Source organism: Takifugu rubripes, chromosome 8 (assembly GCF_901000725.2).
Source record: "Takifugu rubripes chromosome 8, fTakRub1.2, whole genome shotgun sequence".
In the NCBI taxonomy this organism is placed as follows: domain Eukaryota; kingdom Metazoa; phylum Chordata; class Actinopteri; order Tetraodontiformes; family Tetraodontidae; genus Takifugu; species Takifugu rubripes.
Genome location: NC_042292.1, coordinates 14,375,637 through 14,391,229, shown reverse-complemented (window position 1 = coordinate 14,391,229; position 15,593 = coordinate 14,375,637). Strand labels below are relative to the sequence as shown.

Below are 15,593 nucleotides of genomic sequence, written 5' to 3'. Positions count from 1 at the left end.
TTTTAAATCTTTGTTTGACTCTGGGACAACAGCCATATTTTGTGCCCCAGCTGTCAGGTTCGAGGTACTTCTGAGACAACGTCGTAAAGACGTAAAACATTTGGCTGGCTACGAAGGAAAAGCTAATATTTTGGGCACGTTGAAGAGCGTCTTCGCTGCCCTCCACCAGGTGACATTCATAGTAAGTAAAGCTTAAAGTGATTTAGCTTTGCTACCGCTGGCTAAAACCGTTAGCTATCTCACTTCTGCTGTGTTTAATCGTATTAAACGCGACATTCTTCGGCGTGTACCGGCGTCAGAAGCAGGTGATGACCAAGACCGGAAATACAATAATTCCGGACAGTGGCGGCCTTCAAATTAAATCTTTAATTTAGTGATAGATCTCGGTGTTAATTCCCTAAATATGAAGTTGTAACATTAACGAAAAGATTTTAAAATATGGACATATTTTATTTAGAATATAATAGATAAAACTCATAATTTACCTCCAAATCTCGCACTACGTTCGATAGCAATGTTTTATTTTGAAAGGAGTACCGGAAGCTATCGATTTCATGCAGACGTACTCGACGCTGGTGTATTTGGAGCATCACAACATAGTCCCGTCGCTTTGTCCCAGGCGTCGAAAGCTTCGCGTTTATCTTCGATGAAGGTAAAAAAAATAATTCAACCAAACCGCATTTAAATGGGACAAACACCGATGACACTTGGCTACCTTTAAGGTTGTAAAGTTTGCTGACCATGCAAACGCTAAAGAAAACGCCGATATGGCGCGTGTCACCTTCGGTCAATGCTTAGGCTTTTGCTTAAAAACACTCTCGATGGTGTGTGTTTTGTTTTGATCTGAATGTAAAATGGCGAAATGACGCTTTAATATAGTGAGCGTGTGTGTGTGCGTGCGTGCGTGATGTAGCATCATGGTGCTCGGGCCTGCACTGTTTACAAACGGCGTGCGCGTCTAAATCAAACGCTACGATACCGTTTGTCCGTTTTACCCGACGACATTTTAATGGATCATCACTTAGAATTAATTTGGTTATCCAACATTTTCCCTCATGGCTGACCTGCCACGCCAAACGCCGCCGCCCCTCCCGGGCGAAGGCCTCGGCCGCCTCGTTATATGTGTAATATTTTTACAATGAAACAGCTAAATCAACCATCAGGGGGGAGTGGGTGCCGCTGATTGAGGTTTGCGGCTCTTTGTTACCTTAATTTCAACGCCTGCTAACCGGGAACTTGTGATTATTGGTGCATTGCAGTCGGTGCATGAGGTGAAGGGGAGGGGGGGAGAACAGGTGCATCATCATCATCATCATCACGGTGAAGGCGCAAAGTCACAGTCCTCCGCAGTTGCAGCCTCTCGAATATGCACACTTGGGGAAGAGTCTGAACTTTTTTAATGTTGGATCAGCCTCTGGGGAAAAGTCTGGTGTCCAGCATGAACAAACGGAAGCGAGACGTCATCGAGCCTGTTGCCCAACGATCAGCGAGCGTAAGTTTGGCCGGTTTGGAAGTGTAATTAGCACGTTTGAGGACAAAGAAAGGAAAACCTGCAGCATCCCCACTGCAACAAAGCTGCAAATATTTGCTCAAGGTGAAGTACGTTTCTGGGGGGTAGAAAAATGGCTGAATTATGGTGCTTCAGCGGCGCCCTGGGCTCAAAATATAAACGTGTTTTTGTTATCTAAGTGTTTTGACTAAATAATACATCATGGCGTTCCTTCAGAATCAGCTGATTCCACATGATATCTGGGTTGTGAGATAAAACCTGCAGGAATCGTCAGTCGCAACACATTGGATTATCTTTTAAACGACGTTATACTGGTAACAAAGTTCAGGAAAATGGAGGATCTGACCTGATGCTCTTTGAAAAACACCGTCTCTAATCTCTGTTGCCACTGATCAACAGATAAAGGCTCCTCCAGTCTCATGACAGTCTCATGAAGGATAAACACTGAATGCTCAGGGGTCTCATCATGCTGTGTCGTCTCCCCCCCCCCCCCAAAGTGTGTATGAAACCAGGCAATGTCCACCATGGTGTATCCTCGTGAAGAAGCCCTGGAGCGACTGAGCCAGGATGAGATCGTCCTCAACACCAAGGCCGTCATGCAGGGGCTGGAGACGCTGCGCGGCGAGCACACCCAGATCCTCAACTCGCTGCTGGACTGCGCCCAGCCGCCCGTCACGCAGGAGAAGTCGGGCCTGCTCCGCAAGAGCCTGGAGGCCATCGAGCTGGGCCTGGGCGAGGCGCAGGTGCCGTGCTTTTATTGTGAAAGGGGGGGGGTTGGGAAAGTTTGGAACGGCTGCTCCATATTTGTTTCTTTTTGCGCAGGTGATCATCGCTTTGTCCGGCCACCTGAGCGCCGTGGAGTCGGAGAAGCAGAAGCTGCGCGCTCAGGTGCGCCGCCTCTGCCAGGAGAACCAGTGGCTGCGGGACGAGCTGGCGGGGACGCAGCACAAGCTGCAGCGCAGCGAGCAGAGCGTCGCCCAGCTGGAGGAGGAGAAGAAGCACCTGGAGTTTATGAACCAGATCAAGAAGTTTGACGATGACGCGTCACCTTCTGAGGACAAGAACCAGAGTGGCGGCGGCGGAGGGGGAGGGGCGGACACTTCGAAGGACAGCCTGGACGATCTGTTCCCCAACGACGACGACCAGGGACCAGGTATGATGTCGGCACTCTGGAGTGCGGCCTCGACTGCGGCTTATCTAACGCCCCTCTCCTCTGCGGCGCAGCCCAGCCGAGCGGCGAGGTGGCGGCCCAGCAGGGCGGGTATGAGATCCCAGCCCGCCTTCGGACGCTCCACAACCTGGTGATCCAGTACGCCTCGCAGGGGCGGTACGAGGTGGCGGTGCCGCTGTGCAAGCAGGCCCTGGAAGACCTGGAGAAAACATCTGGCCACGACCACCCCGATGTGGCCACCATGCTTAACATCCTGGCACTGGTGTACAGGTAAACGCCCGCGAGGGGGCGGAGTCATTTAACTGGAAATAAATAGTCACCTCTAGTTAAATCTGCCATTCGGCTCCGCAGGGATCAGAACAAGTACAAAGAAGCGGCTCACCTCCTGAACGACGCCCTCGCCATCAGGGAGAAAACGCTGGGGAAAGACCACCCGGCCGTGGCGGCGACCCTCAACAACCTTGCCGTGCTGTACGGGAAGAGAGGCAAATACAAGGAGGCGGAGCCTCTCTGCAAGAGAGCGCTGGAGATCAGAGAGAAGGTAGAGAACAGTACTGGCCCGTTACCAGTAGGTGGCGACAGTGAGCCATCAAGAGTCTCCCAGTCTTAAAATGAATGATTTCTGGTTGAATTCTTCATCAAAAATTCTTACTGATCAGAATCAGAGATGATGTAAATCACTGGTCTTCAGGTGTTGGGGAAGTTCCACCCAGATGTGGCCAAGCAGCTGAACAACCTGGCGCTGCTGTGCCAGAACCAGGGCAAGTACGACGAGGTGGAGTACTACTACAGACGAGCACTGGAGATCTACGAGTCCAAGCTGGGGGCCGACGACCCCAACGTGGCCAAGACCAAGAATAACCTGGTGGGTTTTCTCGCCCCCCCCCCAGATCCACGGCCGGGTTGAAATCCGAACGCCGATCGAGTGTCTGATCGTCGTTTCTTGATTTCAGGCCACCTGCTACCTGAAGCAGGGCAAGTTCAAGGACGCCGAAACGCTTTACAAAGAGATCCTGACCCGAGCGCACGAGAAGGAGTTCGGCTCCGTCAACAGTGAGTGGAACCTTACTCATTACCGCCCCCTGTGGTCGCTGAGCGGTAGCGCTCCCATTGAATCGGCTCCATTTTTCCCCCACCGACATGTTCCTTTTTAGACATCGGCGTTTTGCTTTAGCCCCGCCCCCATCGCCTGCCACCCTCTGTAATTTCAGCAGCTCGGGGGATTACGCTGCGCTGTCGGTGCGTGCGAAGCAGCTTAACATCGGCGTTTCCTCTCCAGCCTCCGCTAATCTCATCAAACCTTCGTGCGCTCAGAAACGCTCAGATTTCTGTCATCATCTTCACTGTTTGACATCTTGTTTGCGCAGATGATAATAAGCCGATCTGGATGCACGCAGAGGAGCGGGAGGAGAGCAAGGTGCGTGATCCGAGGTCACCCTGCTGTCTTTATGGAGCGTCAATGACGGACTGTTGTTTCTCTCTTAGGACAAACGCAGGGACGCCGGTCCCTACGTGGAGTATGGGAGCTGGTATAAAGCCTGCAAGGTGGACAGGTGAGAGAATAAAGTCAGGGCCGATATTAGCGAGTGCTCAAACATGTCCTCCCCTTTGCAGCCCCACCGTGAATACGACCCTCAAGAGTCTGGGAGCGCTGTACCGCCGCCAGGGCAAACTGGAGGCCGCAGAGACGCTGGAAGAGTGCGCCAGCAAGTCTCGCAAGCAGGTACTCGCACGGTGGCGGGCGAGTTCCAGCCGGCTGACCCCCAGGAGCCACGTCTCATCCCTCGCCATCTCTCTGTCTCTCAGGGCATCGACGCCATCAACCAGAGTAAGGTCGTGGAGCTGCTGAAGGACGGCGGTGGCGGCGACCGGCGACACAACAGGGACGGGCTCAACGGGCCAGGGGGCCAGCGGGGGGAGAGCGAGGGCGACGATTCGGCCGAGTGGAGCGGGGTCAGTACATCAGCGCGTGAGTTTATTATTATTTTTTTAAATCCAGGAGTTGAAACCATCAGCTCTGGTTTCACAGGACGGCAACGGGTCCCTCCGCCGCAGCGGCTCCTTCGGGAAGATCCGCGACGCTCTGAGGCGGAGCAGCGAGATGCTGGTGAAGAAGCTGCAGGGCAGTGGACCGCAGGAGCCGCGCAACCCCGGGTACCCCGCGCCCCCCCCCCCCCGCAATTATACCGCCAGGTCACATGATGCGGCCGATGGCGGAACTTTTCTCGTCTTGTGGTTGTAATTTGTGTTTTGCTCAGGATGAAGAGGGCGAGCTCCCTCAACTTCCTCAACAAAAGCACCGAAGAGAGCGTGCAGGTGCGTCCGCTTACACGTTATTCACTAAATATCCGCTCGACCACCTTTCAAACTCGTCCTCTCTGCTGCCAGGACGCCAACTCCGGCTTCTCCGACTGCAGGGGGCTGAGCGCCAGCAACGTGGACCTGTCCAGACGCAACTCCCTGATTGGCTAGAGCAAAGGGAGGTGGGCGACAGTTCTGATGAGGCGAGGCTGGTTTCAATCATTCAAACACACCTAAAGCTCCAACAGAGAACAAACTACTGCACCCACAAGATATTTTTGTTAAAAAAAAAAAAAAAAATCAAAACCAACCAAAAAAAACCCCCATTCTGTCCTGCTGCTTCGCTGTAAAAAACCGCTGCTACAAACAAGAATATTCAGAAACGTTAATCAGCATGCTGCTCGTCGGGCGGCGGACTCTCTGCACCCGAACGCATCGTCTGTGTCGCCAGTAGCACCATGGCAACTGTCCTCCCCACCTATACGAACTAGACGCACCGACGCTCAAACCCGGAGTAGGTTAGAAAAGAATCCAACTGTGTATTTTATTGTTAGCATGTGTGCTAATGCTAACCGCACCATAATAGCAGATTCAAAACGGTACGATCCCCTCAGTCTGTCGGAGAAAAAATAGTTAGCTTACGTTTGAACCTCACTGTTTGCCTTTTTTTCATGTACATACATTTTAAGTTATTTTTTTTAATATGCATATCATGTCGATTTAGATTTGCTCTGTTTACGCGTTTTCAAAGAATCTGAAAATGTCAGGAGAGGGAGAAGACTGGAAAAGAGGAAAGATCAAAGCTGCTTATCTCAGTCGCAGCTCCACAGCGCCCCCTACCGGCCGATGGTATAACTCGGTTTTTGTCCCAACAGAATGTAAAAGAAGCTGATTCTAATGGCGGAGTATGCTGTGAAAGAGATTTCCATTTAATTCGACCACGATATTTCAACAACAGATGATTATTGTGTCATCGTGTTTGCGATTCTGCCAACGGACGTCCGTCCTCGGCTCATTTCTGCTGATTTTCTTCTCTGGACTCTCGCGTCCGAGGACCGAAACCTGATTTGAATGTTGCAAACAGGTCGATTGTGCACTCTGGTGGCGTGTTCCACTGGATTTCTTTATTTTTTTTTGTAATTTAAGGAGCGGGAGTGCCACAGAATGTACACATCTACTGTAATCCCAGGAAGCTGACCACACCATTGAGTCACTTTGTCCTTATTTATTTTTCTGGTGTTTACTACTTCTTCCTCACATGACAGGGCCAAATGTTTCTTGAGGGTGTGAGGGGGATTGAAATAGAGTGGGGGCAGGGGCAGATCTGCATGAAGGGTTACAGTAAGTAAAGCAGGAAGAAGAAAAGTATGTTGGAGAGACATTAAAGTGCTTTAAGTGTCAGCAAATAATGTACATTATCCTTTAAATGTAAGTTCACTGTTAAGATGGAGAATTCTGTTAATGACACAACCTCTATTATGTCGTCGTGTATATAAGTTAGTGATCGATCATCTCTAAGCTCTGTATTGGAATATGATATTAATTCACTGTATCAATCAGGTATTTATTCACTCTGGGGTTAGTTCCTGTATCTTAGAAACTGCATATTAAGACATTAAGAGAACTTTACTCTGAGCCTCGGATGGGAATCAGTCAGCTCTCACTCTGGTGATTAGAGGGTCTTATTGTGAAGGGGCCAATTTACTGTGTACTGCAATCCAAAATTAAATAAATATTCCACTTTTCAAACAAACCTTGTTGGTTGTCATCTTTGGCCGTGTGTGTGTGTGTGTGTGTGTGAGAGAGAGAGTGTGAGAGTGTGAAAGAGCTGAAGGCATGAATTGCACGCTCCGAGGTTCGTGTCTGAACTTCCTGTCACAGCGACACCCACAAAGGAAACCAGACGACCAGCGTTCTTGTAAGTGTCCGATGGTTCAGAAGCGCCTCTGCAGCCAAGGGCAAAGACTGGAGCACGAACAAAGTGAGTTTAGCTTCGAATCGTGACTTATTTCCTAATGTGACATTGAAATGGCTTTAATCTGTTTTAAATAACATCTAGTGGAGATTTTTTGCCCCCAAATGTTTCATTTCTAAACAAATTTGTGTGCACCTGCTTGAAATAATCTGCAAAAATGATGATTGCCGCAGGGTCTCCTCTCCATGTCCGCCGCTGCTCCCGTCAGCCCTGCAGGGCCGGTCCAGGTCCAGTTCCAGCTGGGCCTGATCAGGGAGGAGGTGCGGGTCCCCGCCGGTAATCTGAGCTACAGCCACGCCAAGAGGCTGGCGGCAGAGATCATCGAGCGTAAGGTAGCGTTGGGGCGGACAAACGGGTTCAGACGGTTTAATCCCACCCCTGGCTATGGAAATAAACATATTTAAAAAATGCAAATGTGTGCAAAACGGGTCTTCTACGATTGCACGTTGCTATGGAAACGAGACGAATGGGGCCATTAAAGAGCATGAGACTCAGCTGCTGATGAGCGAGTGAGCTGACGGCGCATTAAAACCTGCAGCTGACTCCAGTGTTCACGCTCGTGTTACTGAGGCTGTGGTCAAGGCTGCAGCTATACTTTCCGACCACACGTGCACGCACACGCGCACAGAGACCTTTTCACTCTGAAACCTATGGGCTGCAGGTGGAAAGTAACTGGAAGGCCGTGTGTCAGCTCAGATTATTTTTAGTTTGCAATAAACCGCACGTCTGCGCGTGATATTTCGCTCCCTTTGATACCAACTTGTGTCCAGGCCCCAGACTGCAGCCTGGTGGGGCCGGGGGAGAAGATCCTGCTGTTCAGACATCAGCCCACCTCGGCGCAGCTGCTGCTCCGGCTGAGGGAGGGCTCCCAGCTGCAGGACGGCGACCTCATCGAGGTGGTCGTCGCAGGTAGGTGGGATCCTTTCTGAATCTCAAGTTTGAAGGCGCCAGCTCATTCGGATCCACTCCAGGGTCGACGACGGCCACCGAGGTGAGGATCCGGCCGCACTCCCTGGTGGTTTACTCCTACCGGATGCCCACCTTCTGCCACTACTGCGGGGAGATGCTGTGGGGCCTCGTTCGTCAGGGGTTGAAGTGTGACGGTATGCTAGGGAACTACGGATCTCTGAATTTTAAAAGAAGAAGAATGCCTTAAAGTAAATATGTCTCCCAGGTTGCGGGTTAGACTTCCACAAGCGCTGCGCCTACCGGCTGGCCAACACCTGCAGCCGCACCCGACGTCAGGTCAGCACCAGCCTCTCCCTGTTCCCTCCCCAACGACCCCGGACGCACTCCCTGTCCAATCAGGCCAGCGGCAGCCTGGAGGAGGTGAGAAACTCCTCCCCCGTATCGTCACATCGATTTTAACCCTTAACGTAAACACACTTTTGCGGACTTTCCACCACCAGATCAGCATGTCTAAGCCGTCCTCCAGGCCGCCATCCTGGGCTGAACCCCCGGCCTGGCTGGGCGTCGGGTACGGGGACAGATGCAGGCCACAGGTCCCCCACACCTTCCACATCCACAGCTACACCAAACCCACCGTGTGCCAGTACTGCCGCAGGCTCCTGCGAGGCCTCTTCAGACAGGGGCTGCAGTGCTCAGGTGAGGGGTGGTGGCCTTAGTTTAAAGATGTTAGCTTAGCATAAACTACCAGAAACCTCTGCAATTAAAAGCATCTGCTGATGTGCGTTTGCCTTTTCTAGATTGTGGGTTTAACTGTCACCAGCGCTGTGAGGTCCTGGTCCCCAGAGACTGTCCAGGAGACAAAAGAGGCATCAACGGAGGAGCAGGAGCTCCCCAACGACCCGGTTGGCTTCCCAACAATGGTTATATAGTGCGCCGACATCCACCCCTCGCAGGTCTGACTCTTGCATATGTCATTTTTCCTAGAATCCCCAGCGGTGGCTCCTGGCTCCTCTCCAGAGCCAGGGGACAACGAATCGGAGCTCACCAGCATGACGGACCTAGATATCTCCGGGGATGAGATGTCCCTGGATGGAGATTCGACTGCCGACAACAGTGACTCGGAGCAAACGCATGAGACGACAAGGTCAGAGGATAGTTTGATACGGTGACATCATATTGTAAATGTGTGCAGGTGACCTCAAGCCGTCGTCACGTGTCTTTAATTTATACACAGGAAATACTTGGCTAGACTGCCACCCAGTGGTGTTAATTGGTATCACTCGTCCCTCAATCTTTAGCGCCTCCCTCGGTCCGTGTTTCAGCACCTACATCCCACTAATGAGACTGGTTCAGACGGTGCATCACACCAAGAGGCACAGCCATGGCATCCTAAGAGAAGGCTGGCTGCTGCATCACACCAACGTTGACTCACTGGTGAGACACACGCAGCTCGCCTCTTTAATTATTGTAAACTTTACATTTAGTATGTGGCTCGCCTCTTTGATTGTTTTAAACTTTACATTTAGTGTGTGGCTCGCCTCTTTAATTGTTGTAAGCTTTACATTTAGTGTGTGGCTCGCCTCTTTAATTGTTGTAAACTTTACATTTAGTGTGTGGCTCGCCTCTTTAATTGTTGTAAGCTTTACATTTAGTGTGTGGCTCGCCTCTTTAATTGTTGTAAACTTTACATTTAGTGTGTGGCTCGCCTCTTTAATTGTTTTAAACTTTACATTTAGTGTGTGGCTCGCCTCTTTAATTATTGTAAACTTTACATTTAGTGTGTGGCTCGCCTCTTTAATTGTTGTAAACTTTACATTTAGTGTGTGGCTCGCCTCTTTAATTATTGTAAACTTTACATTTAGTGTGTGGCTCGCCTCTTTAATTGTTGTAAACTTTACATTTAGTGTGTGGCTCGCCTCTTTAATTATTGTAAACTTTACATTTAGTGTGTGGCTCGCCTCTTTAATTGTTGTAAACTTTACATTTAGTGTGTGGCTCGCCTCTTTAATTGTTGTAAACTTTACATTTAGTGTGTGGCTCGCCTCTTTAATTGTTGTAAACTTTACATTTAGTGTGTGGCTCGCCTCTTTAATTGTTGTAAACTTTACATTTAGTGTGTGGCTCGCCTCTTTAATTGTTGTAAACTGTACATTTAGCGTGCGGCTCGCCTCTTTAATTATTGTAAACTTTACATTTATTGAGCGCGGGGAGTAAATCCATTTTCTGTGCGTTATTTGCTAGAGAAAACGTCATTACTGGATCTTGGACTGGAAAAACATCACTTTGTTCCAGAATGAGAGCAGCACCAAATACTACAAGGTTGCAAAGGCACCTGTGTGAAGGTATGTAGTAAAATATGGACTATATTTGGTGTAATACCACTCTCCTCCTCCAGGAGATCACCCTGTCTCAGGTGCTGGATGTTCGAGGCCCCACCCAGCTCTCCACGCCCCCATTGCCAGGCGATGGCGCCCACTCCTTCGAGGTGGCGACAGCCTCGCTGGTGTACTACGTGGGGGCCGAAGAGGATGGGGAGGCCTGGGCGGATGCCATCCGCCAGGCTCTGATGCCCATCGAGGAGAGCAGAAACGGGGAGGAGATCCATGGTGAGCGAGCAACAAATCCATCCTGATAGGACTGAAAACAGAACGTCGGAAGTTTTGACTGTCTTGTGGTTGCAGGTGAAGACGCCCGCAGAGGCAGCACGGTAAGATTCCCCTTCAAACAGCTGCAGCGAAGCCGAGTCTTGTTAGGACGTTTTCATGTGTGTGTGTGTGTGTGTGTGTGTGTGTGTGTGTGTGTGACGTCTGTGCTGCAGGACATCAGCTCCATTTATCAGATCTTCACAGATGAGGTTTTGGGTTCTGGGCAGTTTGGAGTCGTCTACAAAGGTGTGTTTACGTCCACCTTCTGCTGCCGTTGCAGCACGTTTTGGTTTTCCTACAGTCTTGAATAAAGCTGAGTGTATTTCATGTTCGCTGCAGGTACTCACAGGAAGTCGGGCCGATTGGTCGCCATCAAAGTTATTGATAAGACCCGATTTCCCAGCAAACACGAGAGGCAGCTGAGGAACGAGGCGACCATCTTGCAGGTGACGGTGCGTCGTCTCTTCCGGCGCCAGCAGGATTGTTTCGGGCCTAACGCCTTTGTTTCCAGGGTCTCTCCCACCCTGCTGTGATCGTGGTGGAGGGGGTGTTCGAGACGCCGGAGCACATCTTCGTCGCCATGGAGAAGCTGCACGGAGACATGCTGGACATGATCCTGTCCAGCGAGCTGGGGAGGCTCCCTGAACGCATCACGCGCTTCCTGATCACACAGGTTAATTTGTAGAGTTTCGAACCTTTTATTCACTTTAAAAGGGTTCTTTTCAAATGTTCCACTATAAGAACAGCTGCAGCTATGAGAATCGATGGATTTGGGCATTTTTGAAGGCTCGACTTAGACAAGTTTTGTCACCGTAGATTCTGGAGGCGCTGCGGTATCTGCACTGGAAACACATCGCCCACTGTGACCTGAAACCTGAGAACGTGTTGCTGGCCTCAGCAGACCCTTTCCCCCAGGTGGGTTTCTTTTTATAACGACGGAACATTCAGGCGCCGGCCCCCAGCAGGTCACTGACCGCCCCCTCTGTGGCAGGTGAAGCTCTGTGATTTCGGTTTTGCCCGCATTATCGGCGAGAAGTCTTTCCGTCGCTCGGTGGTGGGCACGCCCGCCTACCTGGCGCCGGAGGTGATCAACAGCAGCGGCTACAACCGCTCGCTGGACATGTGGTCGGTGGGCGTCATCACGTACGTGAGTCTGAGCGGCACGTTTCCCTTCAACGAGGAAGAGGACATCCAGCAGCAGATCACCAACGCAACGTTCATGTACCCTCAACAAACGTGGGCCACCGTCTCATTGGAGGGTGAGGAAAATTTAATAATGTTAAAATGGTAATATTTCTTATTTGGAAGAGTGTCATTAGAGCGATCAGAGGGACTACTTTACTGAAATTGTGCACCAGCCTCGCTGGTTTTATTCCGCTTCTCGCAGTTCTCCTCTTGGCCAGTGGGTGGCAGCAGAGGACTGGGAACATTTTAATAACGGCTATAATAACGCATCTGTTCCTGTCCAGGCATCAGCCTCATCAACAATCTGCTGCAGGTGTCAGTCAGGCGGAGGTTCAGTGTGGGCAAAGCGCTGGGGCACCCCTGGCTGCAGGTGAGCTCTCACACTCCACTCTAGCCTGAAGAAAAGGCCGTTTTACTAGAAAATGCAGTAGATTTCCCTCACATTGCATTTTCCCTCCTGTAGAATTTCCAACTTTGGTGCGACCTCAGGGAGTTCGAGCACAGCGTTGGCTGCAGGTATCTGACACATTTGGGGGATGACGAACGCTGGATTTGCTACGCGAAGGAGAAAGGTCTGAGCATCCCGACGCACCTCTGTGGGGACGAGGAGTGCGACATGTGACCTGGTCGGAAGGTCAGTGTTCACCTGGTGACTACCCACATGTACACCGCACACAAACACACACCAGAGCTGAATATCATTTTCCTTTTTTATTCCAAGTAGTGTTTTTATTTTTTTTTAAATATACGATTGATTTGCAATGGCATCAGTGATAGACAGACTGGATGTAGGAGGAGGAGAATGGAGCACAGATGGAATCTAAGAATATTGTGCGCAGGGAGGAGTCGTCTTGCACTGATCATGGCTGCCCTGCCGACGGGACCAAAATGTTACCTGCCCTCCTCTCGCTGACACAAGCCCACGATGGTCCCACGTACAGAATCATCTTATACTTCCCTGAAGCCCTGTTGTCTCGCTCTGCGTGGGGCCCCTCGTGCCACAACAGTTCGTCTTTCCGTCTTAAAAATCAAACATGGCGCTCTTTTTGTCTGTATTTACCCATAGTGCTTTGCTCTTGCTCGTTCTGCCTACGTGCCAGCTAATGATCCAGTGCCGCATAATTAATGTGCTCCCGCCCGCCCTCCATTTATCCTGAGCTTAAGGCTTTTAAGAGTTTTGGGCAACATGTTGAGGGGGTTTCACAGTGTTGCTGTTTTGGTTGTTCTAGAAGTGATGTTAGCACCTGACTGGCTTCACTCTGATCACTGTTAACGTCTGATTGGAGTAAGGAACTTCAACATAGCACAATAGCATGCAACTGCACAAATACACAACCAACCAAGCCGACTGATCAACCATTTTTATCACCTTTTCTTCAATTACCCTCCATTTTAAACGGGTGTTTTAATATAAATGTGCCTTACAGTACGTAACCTGGCCCATTTGTTTCTTTCAACGACAACAGAGGGACAAGCTGATCAGTCTGAACAGTCTTCTACTCTCACCCTGTTCTGTTCTGCAGGATGAGAGGAGGAGCAGATTTTAGGGGAAAGGGAGAAACAAAGAACGTGGGAGAGTGGAAAGGGTTTAAAAGGTTTTCTCCATAGAGAAGAAACAGAAAGGAGCCGGGAAGGAGGAGGAGGAGGAGAGGAACAGCGTTGGTTTATAAGTCGCTCTCTCCATAGAGGGCACTTGAGAAGGAGATGTAGTCCAGGGCACCAGATGGCCCGTCGGCCCCGATGTACCTGGTCATGCGGCTGATGCAGTACTCTGCCTGCTCTGGGGGCAGCTCTCTGCGCAGCTCGTCCACTGTGATGTAGTTCTGGGGGGGGAGACGGGAGGCAGATTAACCAGGGAGATTTGTTTGATGCGTGACCATCGTGGATCATTAAAACAGGCCTGGCCTGGCTTCAGAGAGTTACACCGGTCTCACCTTGTCTGAGGCCAGAATCCTGAAGGAGGCCATGACTTGTTCTGCAGTGTCGGTCTCGGCGGTCTCGCGCGTCATGAAGTCGATGAAGGCCTGGAAGGTCACCACGCCTGTGTTGTTGGCGTCCACCAGGGTCATGATGCGGGCAAACTCCACCTCGCCCTGTTAGTTAAGCAGAACAACCTTTAGCCTCCATTTCCACTTGTGTAATGAACGAAAGAGGAAGCTGTAGGCGGCGCACTGACCAAATCGTAACCCATGGAGATCAGGCAGGCGCGGAAGTCGTCTGGGTCCATCATGCCGTTCCTCTTCTGCAGAAGACAGACGTGGTTAAAGTTGGGTTCATGTTCTCAGCCCCTGCCTAGATCTGTTCAAACCGTACCCTGTCGAAGTGGTTGAAGGAAGCCCTGAACTCGTTGAGCTGCTCCTGGCTGATGCCCTTTGCGTCACGGGTCAGGATCTGGTTCTCCACCTCGTTGATGGTTCTGGCGATGGTGGTGAGCAGTTGCTCCCAGCCCACGCGGATGTGCTACAGTGGTGGGGAGGAAGAAGGTGGTGAGTTCTAAGACCTCAGGCTGGAGGTTGTGGTTCTTTATGGCGCTTTACCTCCATGCTGTAGTTGGTGTGCTTGTTGTCAAAGATGAGGGACTCCTGGCTGAGCTGGTGGTCTCCCTCCAGCTTGTCGATGTTGGACTTGTAGTTGATGATGTTTTGCTCGTACTGCTTCAGGCTGTTCATCTGTTCCTCCAGGGAGCCGGAGATGTCCACAGACACATGGCTAATCTCCTGCAGGAGCACACGCGCAGACTGGTCAGGGGAGCTGTTTACAGGGAAAAGCTGGAGTGGCGTTATAGTCGCGTACCTCCATCTTAGTCTGGATCCAGGGTCCGATGATGTTGGCCTGTGCGGCAAACTGGCGCCTCAGCCTCTCATTGGCCTGCTGTCTGGCCACCTCCTCCTGGAGCATTTGGTCTCTGAGGGGCACAAGGTGCTTCACCTACAGGTGGAAATCAAAGAGCCGTCACCAGAGGCTAGCGTCCTCGGAGAAGTGCCCTGAGTAAGTTGACCTACAGTGTCCCACTTAGTCGTGATGTCCTGGGAGGTGATGGTGGTGTAAGGGTTGATTCCTGAGAGCTTGATGCCGTAAGTCTGAGCAATCTTCAGGATCTCGTTGTGGATGCCCAGCGTGGCCACGCGCTCCTTGTCGGCCTCCGGCAGAGTGGCCTTGAACTGGTCGTGAGCGGTGATCAGGCTCTGGATGGAAACAAAGAGGTTGTGTTTTAAAGAGGGATCTAATTCCCCCAACAGCTGTTCGTGGGAGCTTCCCTTTTGCTTTACCTGAATCTCCTCAATGCTGTGGACGATAAACATGTCCTGCAGGTCCTCCATGGCTCCATCCATCCAGTTGTTGAAGGGAGCAGCCCTCTTGGCAAACTCCAAATACAGCTGATCAATGGTCTCCCACAGCTTTTCCACACGCTAAAAACAAAACGAGGGATTTTTACTGATGCGGCTATAGTGTGTGTGTGTGTGTGTGGATTCCTCTGTGAAAAGGTCGTGCCTCCAGGGCGTCTCTCCTCTTCTGGGTGAGGGTACCCAGGTTGTCCCACTGGTCACAGATGCCCTGGCAGCGGGCGTTGACAGAGGCGGCGTCATGGTAGTCGAGCTCACTGCAGACAGGAGTATCAAGTGCAGAGTAATTAATCATTTTTATTCACCTCTTCCCGCCGAGGTCATCTAAGCTCATTCTGCTTTTAAGTGATTAAAGAAATGATGTGCCGCACGTATACATTTTCATTCATTTCTTATTAAATTGAATATAGCATCAAAGGGACCATCTGTCTGTGGCAGGGTGGGAGCCCAGTGGAGTGGCGATGAATACAGAAAAGGCGAGATCAGACATTTCTGCTCTTTGATGAGGATTGTTTCATCTTTTTCATCCGTTTCATTACGCTTCTGTTGTGTG

The 15,593-nt window shown here is 50.8% G+C and overlaps 3 protein-coding genes and 1 long non-coding RNA gene across 9 annotated transcripts in view; 2 read left to right on the top strand and 2 right to left on the bottom strand.

Moving 5' to 3' along the window:
- Nucleotides 1-40: 40 nt before the first annotated feature.
- klc2 (kinesin light chain 2) lies at nt 41-6,731 on the top strand. Of its 4 annotated transcripts, XM_011619347.2 has the most exons (15): nt 542-652; nt 2,008-2,253; nt 2,333-2,663; nt 2,735-2,951; nt 3,033-3,222; nt 3,373-3,546; nt 3,635-3,734; nt 4,049-4,098; nt 4,167-4,234; nt 4,296-4,404; nt 4,488-4,634; nt 4,711-4,835; nt 4,940-4,997; nt 5,070-5,185; nt 5,858-6,731. In XM_011619347.2, the coding sequence occupies exons 2-14, from the start codon at nt 2,026-2,028 to the stop codon at nt 5,151-5,153; spliced, it is 1,881 nt and encodes a 626-aa protein (XP_011617649.1). In that variant the 5' UTR covers nt 542-652; nt 2,008-2,025; the 3' UTR covers nt 5,154-5,185; nt 5,858-6,731. The 4 variants fall into 4 exon arrangements, with proteins under 4 accessions (XP_011617648.1, XP_011617649.1, XP_011617646.1 ...); XM_011619346.2 differs by lacking the exon at nt 542-652 and adding an exon at nt 41-181 and having other exon boundaries at nt 5,070-6,731; XM_011619344.2 differs by having other exon boundaries at nt 5,070-6,731.
- On the bottom strand, nt 6,472-7,863 carry LOC115250640 (uncharacterized). The gene is made up of 3 exons (XR_003889215.1): nt 7,790-7,863; nt 7,093-7,339; nt 6,472-6,947 (listed from the first exon to the last, which is right to left on the bottom strand). It is a non-coding gene; the product is annotated as an uncharacterized lncRNA (long non-coding RNA).
- prkd4 (protein kinase D4) overlaps nt 6,860-15,593 on the top strand; it is a 10,052-nt gene continuing 1,318 nt past the window's right edge. The window contains exons 1-19 of one of the 2 annotated variants that reach the window (XM_011619339.2): nt 6,860-6,963; nt 7,131-7,289; nt 7,728-7,866; nt 7,929-8,060; nt 8,132-8,286; nt 8,367-8,562; nt 8,664-8,768; nt 8,851-9,010; nt 9,165-9,300; nt 10,108-10,185; nt 10,262-10,472; nt 10,548-10,573; nt 10,685-10,757; nt 10,851-10,957; nt 11,023-11,184; nt 11,328-11,426; nt 11,503-11,770; nt 11,981-12,066; nt 12,160-12,330. In XM_011619339.2, the coding sequence (XP_011617641.2) occupies nt 7,143-7,289; nt 7,728-7,866; nt 7,929-8,060; nt 8,132-8,286; nt 8,367-8,562; nt 8,664-8,768; nt 8,851-9,010; nt 9,165-9,300; nt 10,108-10,185; nt 10,262-10,472; nt 10,548-10,573; nt 10,685-10,757; nt 10,851-10,957; nt 11,023-11,184; nt 11,328-11,426; nt 11,503-11,770; nt 11,981-12,066; nt 12,160-12,318 (2,439 nt within the window). In that variant the 5' untranslated portion in view covers nt 6,860-6,963; nt 7,131-7,142 and the 3' untranslated portion in view covers nt 12,319-12,330. Of the gene's footprint in view, nt 6,964-7,130; nt 7,290-7,727; nt 7,867-7,928; nt 8,061-8,131; nt 8,287-8,366; nt 8,563-8,663; nt 8,769-8,850; nt 9,011-9,164; nt 9,301-10,107; nt 10,186-10,261; nt 10,473-10,547; nt 10,574-10,684; nt 10,758-10,850; nt 10,958-11,022; nt 11,185-11,327; nt 11,427-11,502; nt 11,771-11,980; nt 12,067-12,159; nt 12,346-15,593 lie in introns of both variants that reach the window. The other variant, XM_011619340.2, reaches the window with a different exon arrangement.
- Nucleotides 12,393-15,593, bottom strand: part of actn3b (actinin alpha 3b) — a 15,834-nt gene continuing 12,633 nt past the window's right edge. The window contains exons 13-21 of one of the 2 annotated variants that reach the window (XM_003978036.3): nt 15,189-15,297; nt 14,966-15,106; nt 14,699-14,881; nt 14,490-14,624; nt 14,234-14,413; nt 14,010-14,156; nt 13,873-13,938; nt 13,631-13,789; nt 12,393-13,519 (exon numbers count right to left, since the gene is read on the bottom strand). In XM_003978036.3, the coding sequence (XP_003978085.1) occupies nt 13,361-13,519; nt 13,631-13,789; nt 13,873-13,938; nt 14,010-14,156; nt 14,234-14,413; nt 14,490-14,624; nt 14,699-14,881; nt 14,966-15,106; nt 15,189-15,297 (1,279 nt within the window). In that variant the 3' untranslated portion in view covers nt 12,393-13,360. The remainder of the gene's footprint in view (nt 13,520-13,630; nt 13,790-13,872; nt 13,939-14,009; nt 14,157-14,233; nt 14,414-14,489; nt 14,625-14,698; nt 14,882-14,965; nt 15,107-15,188; nt 15,298-15,593) is intronic. The other variant, XM_011619341.2, reaches the window with a different exon arrangement.